The 19,015-nt window shown below is 42.7% G+C and overlaps 2 protein-coding genes across 3 annotated transcripts; one reads left to right on the forward strand and one right to left on the reverse strand.

Annotated features, from left to right (window-relative positions):
- The first annotated feature begins 3,780 nt into the window (after window positions 1-3,780).
- On the forward strand, window positions 3,781-10,453 carry LOC100842496 (diaminopimelate epimerase, chloroplastic). Of its 2 annotated transcripts, XM_010238835.3 has the most exons (10): window positions 3,781-4,089; window positions 4,232-4,399; window positions 4,945-5,015; window positions 5,638-5,695; window positions 6,036-6,215; window positions 7,566-7,650; window positions 7,962-8,021; window positions 8,264-8,337; window positions 8,422-8,538; window positions 10,028-10,453. In XM_010238835.3, the coding sequence occupies exons 1-9, from the start codon at window positions 3,835-3,837 to the stop codon at window positions 8,536-8,538; spliced, it is 1,068 nt and encodes a 355-aa protein (XP_010237137.1). In that variant the 5' UTR covers window positions 3,781-3,834; the 3' UTR covers window positions 10,028-10,453. The 2 variants fall into 2 exon arrangements, with proteins under 2 accessions (XP_010237137.1, XP_003578811.1); XM_003578763.4 differs by lacking the exon at window positions 10,028-10,453 and having other exon boundaries at window positions 8,422-8,794.
- A 2,465-nt stretch (window positions 10,454-12,918) lies between these two features.
- Window positions 12,919-14,415, reverse strand: LOC100839870 (myb-related protein MYBAS2). The gene is made up of 3 exons (XM_010238836.3): window positions 14,039-14,415; window positions 13,782-13,911; window positions 12,919-13,699 (listed from the first exon to the last, which is right to left on the reverse strand). Exons 1-3 carry the CDS (start codon window positions 14,157-14,159, stop codon window positions 13,225-13,227), a joined length of 726 nt encoding a protein of 241 aa, XP_010237138.1. The 5' UTR covers window positions 14,160-14,415; the 3' UTR covers window positions 12,919-13,224.
- Window positions 14,416-19,015: the final 4,600 nt, after the last annotated feature.

Consider the following 19,015-nt stretch of genomic DNA (forward strand, 5'->3'; position numbering starts at 1 on the left):
CAAAGCCGGCAACAAAGTCTGGTCAAAAAGGAAGAAACAAAACATGAAATCAGTTGGCATACGAAAAAACTCTACATACTAGCACAAACCCTATAAACAAACACACAACTCCTACGCAAAGGTTTCACATAGGATTCATTGTATGTGTGCCGATCATGACGAGCTCAACTACACGTCGATCTCGGGATTTTCATCCCCACGTCGAACACATCGAGCGACTACCTTCAGCGAGGGCACGATGGAGATGCGTGCTGCGTTGGCATTTGCTGATCATATATCTTGTCTTTCCACCTCAGCACATGTGCTTGTCGTCGAAACCAACACTACCCCACATCAATCATTCTACGGGCCAACGACCCCTCGCTAGCTATATACCGCTGGAGATGATGATAGAAGCAAGAATGTCATCGTGACGATTAATAGCTTTTGATCCACCCCCGTGACAACAAAGAGGACATCTCCCCATTGGCACCAACAACAGTTTCTGACAAGCCAACACTGCATGAGTGAATTAAATACTTCCTCCGTCCAACAAAAGATGTTTCAAGTTTATCAAATTTTGGATGTATCTAGACATGACTTAGTGTATAGATGCATTCAAATTTAGTCAAAGTTAAGACATCCTTTGTTAGACCGAGGAATACCAAATTTACCGAGAAAATCTCTTACAAATGTCACGGCAAAATAGTTGCTAGCAGCTAGCAGCGGTTGTTCCCTGCAACCCCTTCCGACTTCCGTGGGCAGCTTCAACGTGTTCTGAATGAGAGGGCTGGTGAAGTGGTGATTTGGTAGTCGGGCATGCTTGAGAGAGTTGGCCGATGTTTTCTACTCCTATATAAGTACCAGCTATGCACTCCATATATGACATACCCTGTCAAGCTAGCACGCCATGTTCTTCCTCCTCTTGTATGCCTAGCTATCCCCCCAACCGTGTGAGGTGAGAGATTGGAGCAGACCAAAGCATAGTCATATCTAAACGAGTCGAGTCCTCACATGGAAAATAGTCACACTCTAGTAAGTTCGTGGATAGGCAGATCATATTGCACGCGGCATAAGTTTTATTTTGTTTTAGGAGTTCATGGGCATAGAATGTTAGATGTTGTGCAACTCCAAAATTCCGTCAATAAAATTGATATTTCTGTCACGTACAAAAAGAACAAGGAGCATTAATGCGGGAGGATGCCTCGAGGTTGAGGTGCTTTCGTGGCCACGATGTAAAAAAACAGCGGCAGGAGAATACAGGAGCAAAACACGTCCCTAGCCGGGCCGTAATTTCAGATATAATGTAAATTGTTGTATGAACCCAAAATACGCAATAAAATATGAGTTGCAGGCATAACACGCTGAGCAAAATCCACTTACAAGATAGCGTCGATCTATTACTTACAGTGCGAGAGCATGTGTAGTATTGTCTCTGTGGTAATAACCATAGTGAATGAAAAAGAAATCAATCAAACCTGGCACTTGCTTGTGAGTCATGACATTTGCAGTGTGCCGGTTTGTGAGAGCATGCATATTGTGCTCTTTATCATAAGCAACATATGAGGACTCATCTATCTACCCCTTTTTCATTCTGTCACAGGACATGGTTTCTTTTTTTTGAGAAACAGGACATGGTTTCACGCCTGCGCTCCACACAGTTTTCCTGTGTGCACACACATGAGACGTGTCATTTATGCATGTGACAAACTAACAATTGATAGTTTGATACACGACAATAGTGAGGGGGAACCTAGTGATGTATGGACATGTTTCATTTTGTAGAGAAGTTTTTTTTAGAGAGAGAGAAAGTCTAGAACAGATACGTTTTTTTAGATAATCATCTGAAGATAAATAAAGACAAAACCAATTTGCAAGCTCGTGGCTCAACTGAGACAACAGAGGTGATCGATAAAGACCAGCTATATGCATGTTACTGGCAAGAAAAATGACGATTCTACAATACTTTTCTTCAAATATCTCTTCATTTGTTTCATTCCGGCAAACGACACATACATTATACATTGATGTGAAAACGGTGGTGAATCAAGAGTGATAGAAGCAAACATTTGTTTTTCATGCGCTGGTCGTATGGCTGGCTCACATTGTTTAAGTGAGTTTACAGTCGAGTCACGAGTTTCTATTGTATGTGCTCATGCTTATTTGTGTGTGCCATTGTTGCCGGCTGGAATGCAAAAATCTCCTGTATATAACACATACACTCTATCCGTCTCTGCCCATTCCTTCCCTCTGTATCCTCCTCTGCATGCTTGTGTCCTTCCATGGTTGCATACATGTCAAGGAAGCAAGTAAGTTGATCTGTCTATACTTCGTGGCCGGAGTGAGAGGTTGGAGGAAACCAAAACACCAATACAAGTCACGAGCGGCTTTCGAGAGTCCAAGACTGTTGAAGATGAGTTGATGGTTGTGGTGGGAATGGTTTGCACGCACGGATGCCAACAGGTCTTGGAGCCACCTACAATTGTAAATTTGCAATCCACGGCGCATGAACCTGCGATGTTCTTTATGGCGGCTAGAATGGTGGCCGGCGAAGAGAACTCCGGATTGTTCTCACAAGACCAAGGAAAAGGGTAGGACGGTATGCGATATCGCACCTATAAGCTGCTTGAGCTCGTCCCCACGCCACGGGTGGCCGCAAACAACACACAATGACTGGCACATGCATGACCCAGTAGTAGACAACACTCGCATAGATGCCCATCCGGGACAGTATAGCAGAGGTCAGGTGATTGTTTCAGCGTGGGGCATTAGGACTGACTGCATCGATTCTGAGGAGGCCGCGGGGATTGCCTGCATACAAGGACTTCGCCTAGAGTCTGGATGGATTCAGCAATACCGAAATCGTGGTTGAAACTGATTGTAAATCACTGGTCAAATCACTGACAGACACAAGCAAACAAAGATATCACCGTGCGTCCGTGCGGCTCTTATTGTAGACATCCAGGCCCTCCTGGCCGTTCGAGATGGTCACTGAACTCGGAATTGTATACATTTCGTCCCTCATCAATGTGTCGTGGCATCTGACGTGAAAAATTCTTAGGAAAAACCACGCCTCGTGAAGTTCAAACCAGTCAAAACTGTCCTAAACCGAAATAGGGACTAAAAGTATCCGGTTTGACATTTTAGTGATCAAATGTATATAATTTTGAGTTAAGACCATTTCTGAACTTTGTCGCTGACCGAGGGCCAATTTTTTTTTTCTCTTTCCATATGCTTTTATTTGCTGGGATCCTTTTATTTGGCATCTCCGTCGTCCCTCGTAAGGTTCTATTGCATCACACATGTCTTTTATTGCGCACCAAGATACATTTGGTCTCTCAACTACGTGTTTGAATTCATGAAAAGCTCGAAGCTAGCCCATTTCCGAACACACCTTAGAATAATTTTTCCAACTCCTGGACCTCGTTAGTTTCTAGTCGATGGGGTCAGTTATAGTTAATCTAAACCTAATTGTTAGATTCGTAACATGAACTCTCCATCTCGTTTGCCGTAATAAAATCGTGTGAGGTTTAAGGATGGCATGACATGGTCGGATCACCGTACGGATAAGTAAACCCGTTTGCCGTAAACAGCTCAGCGAAACGGTAACATGATGCGCGTGACCAAGTTAACCCTTCATTTCGCACGAGTAAAAACGCCCACTCGACGGGCGAGATTATCCCACCACGTCAACCCAGATTAACCCTCGTCCTCAATGACAGTAGGCCCCACTACTCCCCAGGTGGAGCCCACCTGCCAGGAGCGAAAACCTCCCCGTCATCGGACGGACCGCGACAGCGACAGCGATCCTCCTCCCCACCCAAACCCCTTCCTCCCGCTCTCGCTTTCGTCGCCATGTCGCCCGCCGCCGCCGCCGCCGCCGCCACAGCCAAATCCTTCGCTGCCAACTTTGCCGCCTCCACCGCCCCCTCCTCCCGGGTCCGCCCCAACCTTTCGCTCCGCGGAACCCCCGCCCCACGCCGAGCCGTCGCCTCGATGGCCGTGTCCGCCCCAAAGTCCCCCGCCGCCGCCTCGTTCCTCGAGCGCCGCGAGTCCGAGCGCGCCATCCACTTCGTCAAGTACCAGGGCCTCGGCAACGACTTCATCATGGTACCCCTCTTGTTCTCTCTCCAGTTTTTCTCGAGCCACCGCATCTTCGTGCAGTACTCATTTTGGGGGGCGACATGCTATTACCAATTCGTGCAGTGCTGTGTTATGATTTATTTTCGCTGATTCACGTATGCATTTGAAGGTGGACAACAGGGATTCGTCCGTGCCGAAGGTGACCCCCGAGGAGGCGGCAAAGCTGTGCGACAGGAACTTTGGTATCGGTGCCGACGGCGTCATCTTCGTCATGCCGGGGGTCAATGGTGCGGACTACACCATGAGGATCTTCAACTCCGACGGCAGCGAGCCGGAGGTGAGCCGCTGGTCCATTACATCAACGAATAACGTTCCGCCGTAGGAAATGGATCATTAAGCTGATCTAAACTGTAGCGTGCAACCCAACGTGTATAGCTTGTTTTATAGCTCACTTTTCTGTATGCTGGTAAATCCATACATGTACTGGTCTACTGTCTACATAATACACTATCGTAGCTGGTACCTTACCCAGTATTTGAGGGCAGTCCGGAATCATTGTATTCCATAAATGGCTCTGCAAAATATGGATGTTTAACGTTTTTTATCAAATTGAGACCTTGATAGACTGTATAGGGTTGGGAGTGTTATCATATTTCCAGTCATATTATCTAAAGCAGCACTTTAGTCTTACACTTCACACCATGCCTAGTAGTTGTATTCTGGAGGGAATTAAAGTTGGCATATGATTATTTTTCTCTAGTTGCTCACTTCTTATGCTTCTTATTTTTCTTGTGTCATCTCAAATTATTGCTAAGAAAGTATTTACTATGGATCTTCTTAGCGTGAGTCATGCATAATTTTTAATGTGTATTTTTGTGTCAGATGTGTGGTAATGGAGTTCGTTGCTTTGCTCGTTTTATAGCGGAGCTTGAAAATCTACAGGGAACACATAGGTAACAATTCATACATGAACTTTGCAATATTATCAATAGTTAAATTATGAGCAAAATTATAGAAAGGTTCGACCTGTAGATTTAATATGTTTATCGGTTTCTTTTAGAGAACATGCAAAAGCTTGCACATCATCTCATTAACATGATAAACAAGGTTCATAATACAAGATGGTTAAAGGTGGCAACAGAAACGGAAATACAACCCTCCAAACAACACGGAAAGAAAAACTTGGACAACTTCCCAACCTGTTTTTGAAGGCGTCCTGTCATCTCTTCGCCTCCCTTCATCTTGTCCACATTGTACCCATCGGTTGTTTCATTGTTTTGGAAGACACAGTTGTTTCTTTCCCTCCATACAGACCAAATCGTGGGGATGAAGGATGAGTTGAAGTCCCTACACTGGTCTTTGGGCGCCTGCTTCCTCCTAGAGAGCCACCACTTTTCCATATTGTCATGGGGATCAGCAGATGCACAAAATATTTACAGTGTCATATAAATATTAGTTTAATCTTCAAGTAGTTATAATTGGACTGCATCCTGCTTACAATGGGTATTGGAAATTTGATGATATACATAAACCATTCCATGTGATAGCCCCTAAAGTTACATTCTTATGTTTCAGCTTCAAAATTCATACTGGTGCTGGATTAATCATTCCTGAAATACAAAACGATGGCAAGGTAAATGTTGTTTGGTTTTTTATCAGAGTTTTGTACTTCTGGTTACAACTTACAACTCGCACAATTTCAGTATGTATGCCAAAAGAACCTAGTCATGCAGTCAGCATTTTGTAATGCTGGCTATTATCTTGCATCTTTTCCCAAGGTTTTCCAATTATCTTGATATGTTAAGCTGTTGAATCCCCTAGCGTCTCTCTTGGCTTCTGTAGCCTCAATAGTAGTCCCTTCGTACTAACCTGAACCATCAGTTAAGCCATTCTTGTTGAATAGGGTGCCCTCCAAGTCTGAATTTATGTTGTTGATATAATCATATATTCAGAAAGATTTATCTTGTTCCCAGGTAAAGGTCGATATGGGCCAACCCATCCTTAATGGACCAGATGTTCCCACAAAACTGCCATCCACGAAGAATGAAGCTGTTGTTCAGGCTGAATTGGCAATTGATGGGTTAGTGTGGCATGTAACATGTGTTAGCATGGGCAATCCTCATTGTGTTACCTTTGGTGCAAAAGAGTTGAAGGTAATATTTTTGCAAGTTCATATTCCTTTCCTTCCAAATTGCTTTTTGTGATGCTTACCAAGTTGCATCTCTGCATGTTAGTCCATTATCTCCTAGAATTGTTGCTGCCACTTCAATAAAATTTAGTGGCAGGTATGCTTTAGGATAGGAAGGGGAGTTTTCTTAAGATACACCCTGTTTGGGTGTCAGTATTGGACGTGGCATTGGGAAATCCATACTGTAACTCCAATTCAAAGGCTGTTTGGATGGTTGGGAGTTCATTCTTGGAATTTGACCCCAATTCCACAAGATATTGTCATAACTCATAACTACAAATTCCGACCCAACAAGCTCTGTATTGAGCAGAATCGAACACTACTAGGCTGCCGGAGTGGGCCATTGTTTTTCCGGGTTGAATATGATGTTCTGTCAGTAAGCTCCCACCAACATGCTGCCTGCGAGCTCCCACGGACGACCACACCTGGCAAGTTCCTGATGTCGTGTTCCGCCAGTGAGTCCCGTTGAATACCGCTAAGTCACTGTGAGATCCCCCATCCATCACTGCTTTCGGATCTTTTTCACCATCTTTGGTCAGGTCCATGTTGGATTGCCGCGAATTTCCCCAAGTTTGCAACCACAAGCGTCTCTTCATCTTACCCATAGTCGGCCAAATCGAGGACATGCAGAGGTTTGTAATTAAAGTAGATAGACGGGGTACCTGATGCCAATGAATTACAGAACTGGCAATGCCAGATTGTGCAGGCTCATGTTGTTGAGCAGCACAAAGGGAAGGTCGTTGTGGCTGGGAAGCAGTATGCTGGTGTTGTCGTGGTCAGAGATGTGGTGGGTGCTGGCCAAAGATGTTGGTGGGATTAGTGTGTAGAACGAGTCTTTGCCTCGATTAATGTCTTGCTTGGACACGTTCATGAATCACAGCTTGATTGATGTAACAGCTTATGTACTAACTCTTGTGGCCAAAGAACTTGGGCTGGTCAATTCCTATGAATAGCATCCAAACAATGTTTGGAATTCAGTTTTGCTAATTCCAACTTACCAATTCATAAGCCATCCAAACAGCTAAATGGAATCGTGGACAAATTCCATTTCAACTTGAAATTGAACTGAAGACACAATGCCGTTGACCCAATTTAATACCAACATCCAAACAGAGCCGTAATGTTGTTGTTCATTTTGAGGTTCATTTGTGCATATATTGTTAAAAATATTCCTCTATCAACCTGACTGTTGTCAGTTTTCCTGCAAGTGAAGAGACTGCTATGTTGGTTGAACTATATTTGTTGTGAATCGTATTTTATGAGCCTATCTGAGCTGTCTGCACTGTAGTTGATTCTTTTCTTGGCTGAACCACAGGTTTTGCATGTTGATGATCTGAAGCTTAGTGATATTGGGCCTAAATTTGAGCATCATGAAATGTTTCCTGCTCGGACCAACACCGGTAACTTGTGGCGCTATATGCTTCTATGTAAATGTCATGGCATTGAGAACGTGCTGCTAACTCGGTGATAAGACCCCCTGGCATGGGGCTACCAACAAGGGCTTGAACCCTGGTTCTCACGAAATAAAGGCCCTTCGCTGAGTTTGTTCCTCACGGCGTGTTAGGTCGCCAGTTGTGCCACAGCAGTTGGTGGAGCTGGCTTTCGAGGCCTTTCCTTGACCTTGAAAAATGCCTTCAGCGTTTCTTGTCGAGTTCTTTTTTTATTTATTCTCATTGCATTCAAGTTTAATTTAATATGTTTCCTTTTGCAGAATTTGTACAGGTCTTGTCTCGCTCACACCTCAAAATGCGAGTTTGGGAGCGCGGTGCTGGTATAACTATTATTCTCTTGATGTTCCTTGAATTTTGTAGGATATACCTTGTGTTTCAATATCAGAATTTCTCCCCCACCCCCTGTATTTATCTTTATATGTACCAAAAATGTCATGGAAAAACATTTTTCCATGATGTAAATAGCTCCATTGCATGTATGGTTTTCACTTTTCAGTGAGATCTTTTAATTCCAGGCATTAATGACATGGAGTGGAAATAAACTTTATGATTTTGACTGTAGGAGCAACTCTGGCTTGTGGGACTGGTGCTTGTGCAGTTGTTGTTGCAGCTATTCTTGAGGGCCGAGCTGAACGGGTTTGTCCTTTATGTTCTAGTTTACACTCAATTTTATCTGTACTGTACCCTATGTGTTAGTATTTATCTTTTGTTGTCATACAGAAATGTGTAGTTGATTTGCCTGGCGGGCCACTGGAAATTGAGTGGAGGGAGGATAACAATCATGTTTACATGACTGGTCCTGCAGAGGCTGTCTTCTATGGATCAGTTGTTCACTAGGTCAGTGTGCCATTAGCTGCTTTCTGATGCCTAATATTTAGTAGGATGTTGCTCATTGTAACTTGTAAGTTTATTGTTCAAGTCATCATATCTTCCATGTTATCAGCCTGCACAAATTATATTTGTCTTTACTTTTGTATGGCCTTCTGAACGGCAAGTTTTTTTTTATGTTCTCATTGTGAGTCTACTACTATCTTGATGTTCTTGGGTGTTGATGTAATTGAACTTCATAATTTTGTTGTCTTTTCTTGATTAATCTGTGTTTGTGGAAATACATTCCTGGACCATGACCAGGAAATATCGCAAATGGCATGCGAAAGTGAAAAGGCAAGTCACAGTTTTACATGACAGTAGTTATGGAGTGAGGAATTACACGAGAATTTCTAAGAGTACTTGTAGCCTGTGGAAGGAATAGGCAATTACAGTAGGGTCCTCCCTCATTGTTCCTGTCAGAAAGTAAAAGGATGTTTTTTTGAAAGAAACTGTAGCAGAGGCTCCGACAGTGAAATATATTAAATAGAGCAAATATGCACGAAGTATACAAAATGGGAGGCAAGAGCTCCAGGACACAAAGACACAGGACACCGGACACAGGTCACAGGACACAACTGCCCTAAGTTAGATTGTCAATAAGAAACAGCCAGTCCATAATCGCAAACTTGAGGCTCTCGTTAACAAGCAAAAAGATATGAGCAAGAACTTTTCTCAGCATGCCTGTTTACGCCGTTTTTTTAGCTTTGGGAAAATAGAGCAAGGGTTAGCCCTGCTGTTAATCATTTGTATTAAGTATAAAACACGATTATGACTGTTGAGTCAGGTCTATTTTCCCTAGTTACCATGTGGTTAGAATATTTGCTTGTTTAATTATTGTGCTCTCATTCTCATGAGCCTGTGTTTTCTTTTTACGCAAGTGGTAAGCATGTTGTATCACATGTCTACTGTATACCAGTTAGTTGGAGAAAAGCGATAGTTGTAACGACATGCGCAAGTTAGTACTACATCTGTTCCCATTTATAAGATGTTCTGGCAAGCCAAATTCACTTGCCAATATGTCTTATAAATAGGAAAATATGGGGTATTTATTTTAAGTAAGATGAAGATTTCTTTGTGGACTACTCAATGCATATAGGAGGGAAAAGTCGATATGAGGATGGAATCAAATACACAGTATTTACAGAAAAGTCTGTCTTTTGATGTCGAATCAGGATTCACTGTGACAGAAATTAAGCATTGGATTGAATTCTTCTTTGGTTTAAGGTAGTAGCTGTGAATACTAGATAGCCATCGACTACAGACGTATGATCATTGCCCTTTTACCGGGTTATCCTATCCTCTTCTAGATTAACCTAGCATACAGACTACATTACAATGCAAATCTTTCTTTAAACCATGGTGCTATTGCTCTATTTTGGCTTAGACTAATTGAACTATCTATGTGTGGATACTCTTACCAAACATTGCTCGCATTGGACTTACCAAACTTTTTTAGGTACCGGGCCCAAGATAGAACAGTTTGCCATAAATTGGAGCCTGATAGATTTGATTATAAGGTCTATCAAATGCTGTTCTGGTACCAGTGCCACTCCCTTTGATGTTCTCAATTATGGTATTCAGTGTTCACTACGGGTAGCACAAGAGGTTTCCTTTTGAAGCATTCTGGGCGTTCTTAACCTTTTGTTTTCCTCCGGCCTGTCAACATCATGTTAGAACTATATGTGGATTAGATCTGTCCTGCCTTCTTTGGTAATAAGTTGAGACTGCCTATTCATAATTTGAATATTGTGTCTCGTGTCCACACATTTATCTTGATCTACTGCAGAATGGTCGGGCTTACCTGTTATTTGTTGAGGTAGATATTGTCTATTTGGGTATTTCGAGAAACTGCTATATACTAGTGGACTTCTGATTTCTGACAGCATGGGTTATTATTAGTCATTATTGATTGGCAACTTCAACTGTTTTGATAGGAAAGCATAACTGAAACTGTTATACCTTATCTGCCTATCCCCATGATATGTTGGTATTAATCCATGTTTGCTAATTAACATTTCGAGTATCCAGGAGTTATCATCTGAGCGGCTGTGTGCATCCTTTCGATGCAGAGGCCAGAACTCAATAAAGCTCTTTCCTTATCTAGAAAAAGGAACTATCATCTGATCAGCTATTTTAAACTTGACTCATTAAAAGCAAGTACCCATTAGCCATTATGTATAAAATGTGTAAAAAACGTTTCACAGAAACCAAGACCACTATGTCCAGAAAATAAGAAGAAATGACACCATACACGTTGGTGAATTTCCTGTCCTTGCTTAAATTTGATGCATTAATGCAATGGTGAGACTTTGGATCCCTTTGCTCCTTGCTGCTGGGAACGCCTTTCCTTCTATTGTATGGATTTACAAGAAATGGTCACCATGTCTTTTCTGTCTCTTGTTTACTAATCATATCCTTGCAGTTAGATAGTGCTCATTTTTTTAGTAGTCATGTGATCTTTTAGATTTAGCCTCTTACAGTGAAGTATTAACACATGTCAGCCCTTGGATTCTCAGTTTGAACTTGTAATTACATGATGTACAAAGCTTTTAGTTGTCAATGCTCTCTTCACTTTATGGCACTCGTGTTCATCGTCTAAAGTATTCTTGTCAGCCTTCTTTTGATCTTTACCATCTTTTGTAGTTTTCACCGGCCTTGCTAAGTCAGTATCGTTAGTTTTTTTTTATCATGATACCGGGGGAGGATCCACAATTCATCCTATCCCATGTGCTACCCCAGTATTTTTTTGTGGAGGCACCATGCAACGATAATGGTTGGGTCCAGTCATTTAAGCACTAGGGATTTTATTCAATCAAATAAATAGATGAAGGGTCAGTCTCACTAAAGTAAATGTTACAAAGTTCTCAATAAGCGCCACTTATAACCACCTTCTAATTCCCTTGTCAGTGAAATTTCTGCTTTCCTACACGCATAACCTGCAGAGCTTGCTAAATAAGTTAGTGCAAACATAGCTTTCATGACACAAAAGAATTGAATTCTAATACCAATCAGCTAGTCCTTATTTCTAAAGAAATAGAAAGAATAAAAGACAGTCCACTCATTCTTTTTGTAACCTTGCGTCTTCTTGCACACCACGGATTCTCTGACTTGCTCTATGGTGACATTGGGCCATTGACATGTGGGCCCTTCAGCCGCGGGTCCCATGTGAAAATGACCCAAAGTTACTCTGACGGACTGCAGAGGATCTGCGCCGCTTCTTGCAGGCTATAAAACTTCTATACCAGTATGAAAGAGTGCCAATTGTAGTTCATTCTCTAAAAGAAATGGACGGCTTTTGCTTGCTTGCTGTTTATGGTTGTGTTTCAGAAGTTCCCTATGGGCTAGAGTTGGCATGCTTAGATCAACATATTTTCCTCCATTTCGAACTATCAACCATTGCAAATATTTGGCCAACAATTGGTCCATCAATCCATAGGTTTGGTCATGTAAAACGAAGACAACTTGTACTTCTAGGGTCAAACATGGTAGTAAAGTAGTAATACTGTAGTCGATACTGATGTACTGCAATGTAGATATATCTCCAAAATGCATCTTGTAGACCATGCAAAAGTATAGGACCTTTTACTTAACGATGGGATCATGGGAGTACTGTCTTTCAGTACAACATTCATAAACTTTCTGCGGTAGCTTAGTTGTTGCCACATTTATTTCCTGAAACACTCTTTTTAGGTAGAAGGTAGTCACCAGAGCCATAAACCTCCTCAACTTTACTTGAATTGCTATTTCATATTATGGAATTACGTCATGCGAATAAATCACTTTTGTGTGTTCTTGTCTGCTTGATTTGCATTATATGTGAGAGTTTGCTACTTTGTTTCTGTTTTGTAACCAAATTCTGAAATCTGTTTGTTTAGCTCTAGGACTTGTATGCATGAAGGATTAAGACAAAGTTTAAATTTCAAAGAATGCTTATGAATCTAGAGTTTGGATTCAGAAACACTTCTAAATATATGCTTAGGAGTTTCTATAAATTCAAAGCTCATTTTAATGGCGTTATTCCTATGTTTCGTTTGCCCTTCCCGAGATCTAGTTCTGTAATGTCTTGCCATAGTCTTAGCTCTTTGAGCCTAGTATTTCTACTTTGAGACTTTGCGGCTCTTGACTCTTGAAATCCATGCTTTTTTTTCCTTTTCATTTTCATATCCCATACCTTGCAAGTTTCTACTATGGAAGAGTACAGTATTGCATCTCTAAGGGAGCATTAGTTCAGAACTTCCAATTGGCTTCTCTTCAGTCAACAGCAAAGCAATCTTTATCATTATAATATATTTTGAATTGGATCTGCATAATCGTAACCTTAGTTACAACCTGTAAAGAAAATTTAAGTTGATGCAACACCTGCTAATAAAATTGCATTGATACTTGAGCATTAAAGGGTCTCAGAGGAGATAGCTGATTATATTGTGGATACAGAGTGAGAGTGCTCTGCCCTTGCCTTGCACATGTCAAGGGCTAAGTGACATAAGCTGTCGAGCACACTACATACTAAATAGATACACAAAACATGAGTACAGCTGCAATGTTTGATTGATATAAATATTTTAGATCCATGCTAATTGTTCTTTCTCCAAAAGCATTTCACTTCTGCTAGGTAGATAAGTAACTTGGTAATCTGATCCAAGGTATGTGTCTTCAATAACAGGGGTCCATTCCTTTACTGTAACCGAATTGTGGGGCCATCTTTATATCATCATCCGTCTTCCAGCGTGGCTCAGTGCAGTAGTAATCCCACATAGGAGATGGCAGTAAAGGGCCAGAGGCGCTGTTGTATAGATTATCCTTTCCGTCATGAAAGCTTGGCTCTGAGGGTGCCTCTGGTGCCTCAATTTCCATCCATATCTGATCCATGAGGTATCCATCCATGTCAACAGGCATGCCCTTCAGGATGCTTGTGATGCAGTTACTGCCACCATGAAGCTCCTGCTCATCAATTCCAGTGATCGATGGCGTCTCTGGATTGCAGGATTGGTACGTCAGTGAAGATGAGGATGACGAGGGTGACATGCTCCTCTTCCTCTCCTGTGCTTTCTTCCTCATGTGTGTCCTCCAGTAGTTCTTGATCTCATTGTCAGTACGCCCTGGCAGCCTCCTCGCTATCCTGGACCATCTATTGGACAAAGAAACTCCAAATATATGATTCAGACTAGCAGTTGAGCCATATGTTAGTTGGATTGTTGGTTGAATCAAACCTGTTTCCCCACCGAGCATGGAGCTCGAGGATGAGACGTTCTTCATGGGCAGTCATGCGCCCACGCTTGAGGCCAGGGTGGAGGTAGTTGACCCACCGGAGGCGGCAGCTCTTTCCTGTGCGGTTGAGGCCTGCATGGAGATTACATGGGGTGAAGCAAGAAGAGAGTCGATTAGAGAAGGTGAATTTTCTTGTTGCGACTTCGCGCAAAACACTTCAATATAGCTACCTAAGTTTGGGATCCCCCACCCCTCAAACCTGATACTTTGGCAATGAAATCCCAACGACGTTCACCGAACAAACGGACAGTGCATACCAGTTGCAGGTCCTCCTGCTCTGTCCACGGCCCTTTGCGTGTCTCTTCTCTCACTGTCACCATATCAACCCTGTGATATAATAACACTACCCTAACGCTGTTCGCTCCTACCTCGTATCGGCTGAGAGCCGGTCTTCTTGCTCTTCTTCCTTTGCGTGCTTGTGGGCTCCAGTTTCAGGATGATATCCTTGATGAACTCCAGTCTGTCCGGAAGAAGAAGAAATATGAAGCTAATAGGGAGAGGAGGAAGCTGGCCTTAGTTGCCTAAGGGTGTGGTGACTTTTGCCTCTAATTTATAGGCGAGAGGGGGAGCTCTTGGCCTGTTGTGGGTCATGTGATCTGGTGGGTGTGATTTGGAGCTCCCCTAAAGAACATATATTCCATCATTTGGGTTGCCCTCAGATTCTAAGTTATAAAGGTAGCTTCTCAATTGGCTCATGCTGCACAAACTATATTGCAACTTCTTAGGTGTGTGTGTTATGACGTTTACTTTCTTAGTGTATTGATTTCATTGGTGTTAGCAGTATATGCCTTCTTAGTGCTTGCAAGTTACACATGATGCTGATGCACATGCATTATACAAGTAAACTATTGTTAATATTATATATGGTTTCAAATTCAAGAGAAGGGCTGAAACTTCTTAGCTTTGGTCATGCTGTCTAAACATACGCTTTTGAATTTACTTATCATATGTTCACCATAATTCATAATTGTGAATGTCAAGAACAAAATCCCCGTGACAACTGTTTAACTACTACTCCCTCTGTCCCAAATTAACTGACGTGGATTTGTATAAGAATTTATACAATTCGGGACGGAGGGAGTACTAAATTGTGCAACTACAATTAATACCAGACTGGACTGTAGACAAAATACTGGTCAATTTAATTTTCTGTGTTTGTTCTTGCTGGTGAAGTGATGATAGACATCTGGTATACTTTAAAATTTTAAACACGGATACTGTTTTTGCATAAACAAGTCAGCAAGTATTTACTGATTTATGCCAGTCCTGACTTGAAACGTCTACCAGGCTGATAGCCAGAACTTCCTACTTGTACTTAACTGTAGATATAAATACGGTGATTCTTATCGCATAGGCTACTGCTTTCTTGGTTCCTTTTCTTCTTTGATGGGAATAGGGGATGTGATTCTTTTTGTTTTGTGACAAAGAAAAGCTGTTGTGCTTATCAACTTTTTGGTGCTTTGATAGACCACCATGCGCAGAACTATAAATAGTATCTTCTCTTTGGTCGTTGATCTGAGAATTATAGACCTACAATTACAGTTAAATTGAATGGATATCTGACATGATCAGTTAACTTGAATTAGTTTGTGAGTACTCATTTTTTGTAGGAGGTGTATTCAAGACCAAGACCAAAAACTTTGCCGGGTAAATTTGGAAAGAAAATCCCTAATTTGTTGTGCATGAAACGGTGGTGTGTTCTAGAATTTTACCGTCTTGCTTACTATTGGAGATGGGAATCTTCGAAAAGTCTCTATCTGGTTTCCTCCATTTTCTTTTTCTGCCCCCCTGATATGAAAAGTCTTAGCCTTTTCGTCATTCATTATCATTGGCACAGAGGACTCCACCCTCTTTTTTTGTCAGCCATTATCACAGGCACAGAAAAAGATCTTACAAGTTGACAGCATAGACACACCTACTACTGCTGAGTGCCTGCACAAACCTGTCCTTGTAAGTATTGTCCCTCTAGAGCTGTTTGAGCCAAGCTGAAAGCAAGCTTTTTGCAGGATTTTAGTCATAAGCTGACCTTAGCTTTGGACAGGCGTTCATCGTTGCGCTGGAACGATGTAAAATGTGTTGGAAGTTTTGAAAACCCTTTTGAATGTTTCGGTGCTGTCAGGTCAAATTATGGTCCTGCTAACTACAAGTAACTTGCAAATTACAGTCTCTTTGCTTGATTAAGTTTTTGACCCTATGACATGTCTTTTTTCGAGGAGGCCCTATGACATGTGTTATGCTGCTGACACACAGAATGATTGATTAGCGACAGGGGTGTTAGGACATGCCGATCCTTTATAGTATATATATTTGACCATCCTGGGTCATGTATCTCGTTGTGAATGTTTTTTCTTTGCTATCCTATCGTCATCCACGCTGAAGTCTGCATTTCATGCGTAATTGTTTTGCCTGCATCATCACAAGAGTGGTCTAGAGCGATCACACCTCCAGAATTGTAGGGCCATAAGAAATATTGATCTATGGGACCTAACTTCTCCATTACTGTACACAATTGTTTGTTTCTCTCTGAAAAGCCTGCTTAACAGAACGGAAATGATTTCCTGGCTGGAGGACCCAGCAGGGGCAGCCAAAAAAGTCATGGAAGAAGCTCTGATCTGATGTGGAGGCCACCCACCCGGCTCCGATCTGTGCTGCAGTCCACTTTGGGCCTGGGGTGGCCTCTCTGCAGTCACCACCTTTTTATCTTGGCATCTTGCTTTTGGAAGGCTACTCCCAATACACACTGCTTCAGCACAGCACTGTTCTATCCCACTAGTTCAAAGCAAACCTTTTGGCCTGTTTGTTTTCCTCTGAATTTCCCTCTTTTTTCTCCATTTCATCTGCTTGTTGTTTTGCTGTGTTGGACCTCTCTTGTGTCTCTATCACCTGTGGCCTGTGGGGGGCTGTGGAGAGCCTCAGCCCCTCCTTGCTTCTTCTTCTTCTGGCAGCAGTACGTAGCAGCATGCACTATCTTCAGCATCGGTCGCTCATCATCGCGCGACGACGATTGAAATCTCTTCGTATCAAGCGCCAGTTGAGTGCTCCGTGGAAATCCAAATGTGTAGCTGCAGTGGATTTCTGCAATTGCACTGGATTAGTGGGAGAAAACAGTACGGTGATGCTGGAGTTGGACATTGCCTGGGAACAGCCTAGTAGAGTTCAGTAATATGTTCCTGGCAATAGCCCTTCAGTAAGTTTCGACAATGGTTAGTGTGCGTGTCATATTCTGTTGACTCTACAGTGGTTTGGCGATGACAAGTTTGTCCATTGTTCATCAACTCATCTTTTTCTCTTTATCTGACCCTGGCTGTTTTCCCTTTACTGAGACTCTTGGTGACTGTTCAAGGCCCCAAGAGTCAGGGTCTCAGTGGTCAGCATGTCTCCCAAAACTTCTTTCACGCACCTTTGTTGCCCTCGTTTCTTGTGTGCCATCTTAGTAAGGCATGCCTGGTTACTGATGTGCCACTGACAAGTGCATCTCATCTTACACATGGTTACATATTTGTTTCCCGCTCCAGTTTAGATGAATTGGAGAGTTGTCCTTGTACCACTGTTCCAGCTGCTAACCTTTGACAAAATTGCGTCTTGCTTAGTGTTTTATTCAATTGTGGAAACGTGGCCCATATTTGCTAGGCAATATTGTGATGACAATGAAGTTTTGGACGTATGATTCCCTTTTTCTTTCTCTTTCAACTTCGTCTCCTTTTCCTTATTCCTTCAGTAGGCTACAAAGGGCCAAAATCTGTGTTCACAACAATAGTATAGTCATGGCACGATTTATCTTAGTTATATTCTTTACTTAGCCCTGCTGCAATGCAACTTGTTGCCATCAGCCATGATGTTTCAGTTGGATTCCCACGGTTTTTACAAGAAAACCTACATCTGTCAGGTTTCGAACGGTCGATTCGCGGTACTCGGATTCTTGAGAGGACGTTGAAACGGCGTGGTTATCATTTTAGCAAATTTTTTGCGTAAGATCTATTTGCACACTTCTGAAAAGTACATTTGCTGGCTTTTTTGCTTGCGACACGTAGATTGAGATTCTTTTGTGCAGCGTCTTAGCAAGTGCAGACATATTACTGTTCACCATGTTTTACTTTCTGATATTACTGTTTCACCAGGTTTTACTTTCTGATATGCACGAAGTTGAAAAACACGTACGTAGACGGTCTTAAAAAAAAAGATATTCTCAGCCATAGGGAAAGCGCATATGGCAGTTTCGAGAAGCCATTTGGAATTTGCGTGCTCCAGTGCTTCTGGAAGCCTGGGAGCAAGCGGCGCATGGCTGGCCTGGCTCGGCATTAGTCAACAAGCTACTCGAGGACGTGTTGTCTGGGTCGATTTTACTACCCGTCAGTTCTTTTGCCCCGGGTGGAGCGGGGGCGCAAAGTGAAGCCATGTACCTCTTCTCCATCAACCAACGTCGGTAATGTCGACGCCGGCCAGCCGACTTGCCGCCGGGCGAGTGTGCCATGGCCACGGCGGCCGGCAACCACGCACGCAGGGCAGCAGAAGCACCTGGAAAAACATGAATTCCGTGGGAGGATCAAGGCGGGGCCGGCGGCAACAAACTTTACGGAGTGTTTTCCTTTCCAGGGGATGTGATCTGTAGCGTGAACGCCTGGTCTTGCATCTTATAGTGCGTGCGCTCGGGCTCTCTTTAATTTACTGCCCTACCTCGGGCCGCCGTGATGGGGATGCCTGCGGCCGGTGCAGGCCGACAAGGTATCCATCGCACCATTAATTTTACTGAGAAAAGGAGATGGTTATACGTGCATGTATGCGTGGTTCAATTCGACGGTGCGTGGGCAGTCCTGGTTTTCCTTCTTTATTACCGCCTCCGATGCATATTATTTGTCTCAAATTTGTTCAAATATGAATGTATTCATGCCTAAAATGTGTCTAGATACTGTAATGTTTCGACAATTAATATGAATCGGAGAGAGCAGTACTAATCCTGATTTGCATGTTAGTGGCGATCGACGTAACTACGGCGACAGCTGGCTAGCCATGGACGACATACGGGACACGTGAGACCAGAGACAACCCTGAATTAGAAAAAGGATAGGCAAAGGTTGGGGTCTTAGTGAGTGGGGATCAGCAAAGCTGGAGTGTTTTGTCGTAGTTGCAATCCATCTGGCTTCTAATGTCGTGTCCCTGTCGTTGGCGATCGGTGCAC

Source organism: Brachypodium distachyon, chromosome 4 (genome assembly GCF_000005505.3).
Source record: "Brachypodium distachyon strain Bd21 chromosome 4, Brachypodium_distachyon_v3.0, whole genome shotgun sequence".
NCBI classification, from domain to species: Eukaryota; Viridiplantae; Streptophyta; class Magnoliopsida; order Poales; family Poaceae; genus Brachypodium; species Brachypodium distachyon.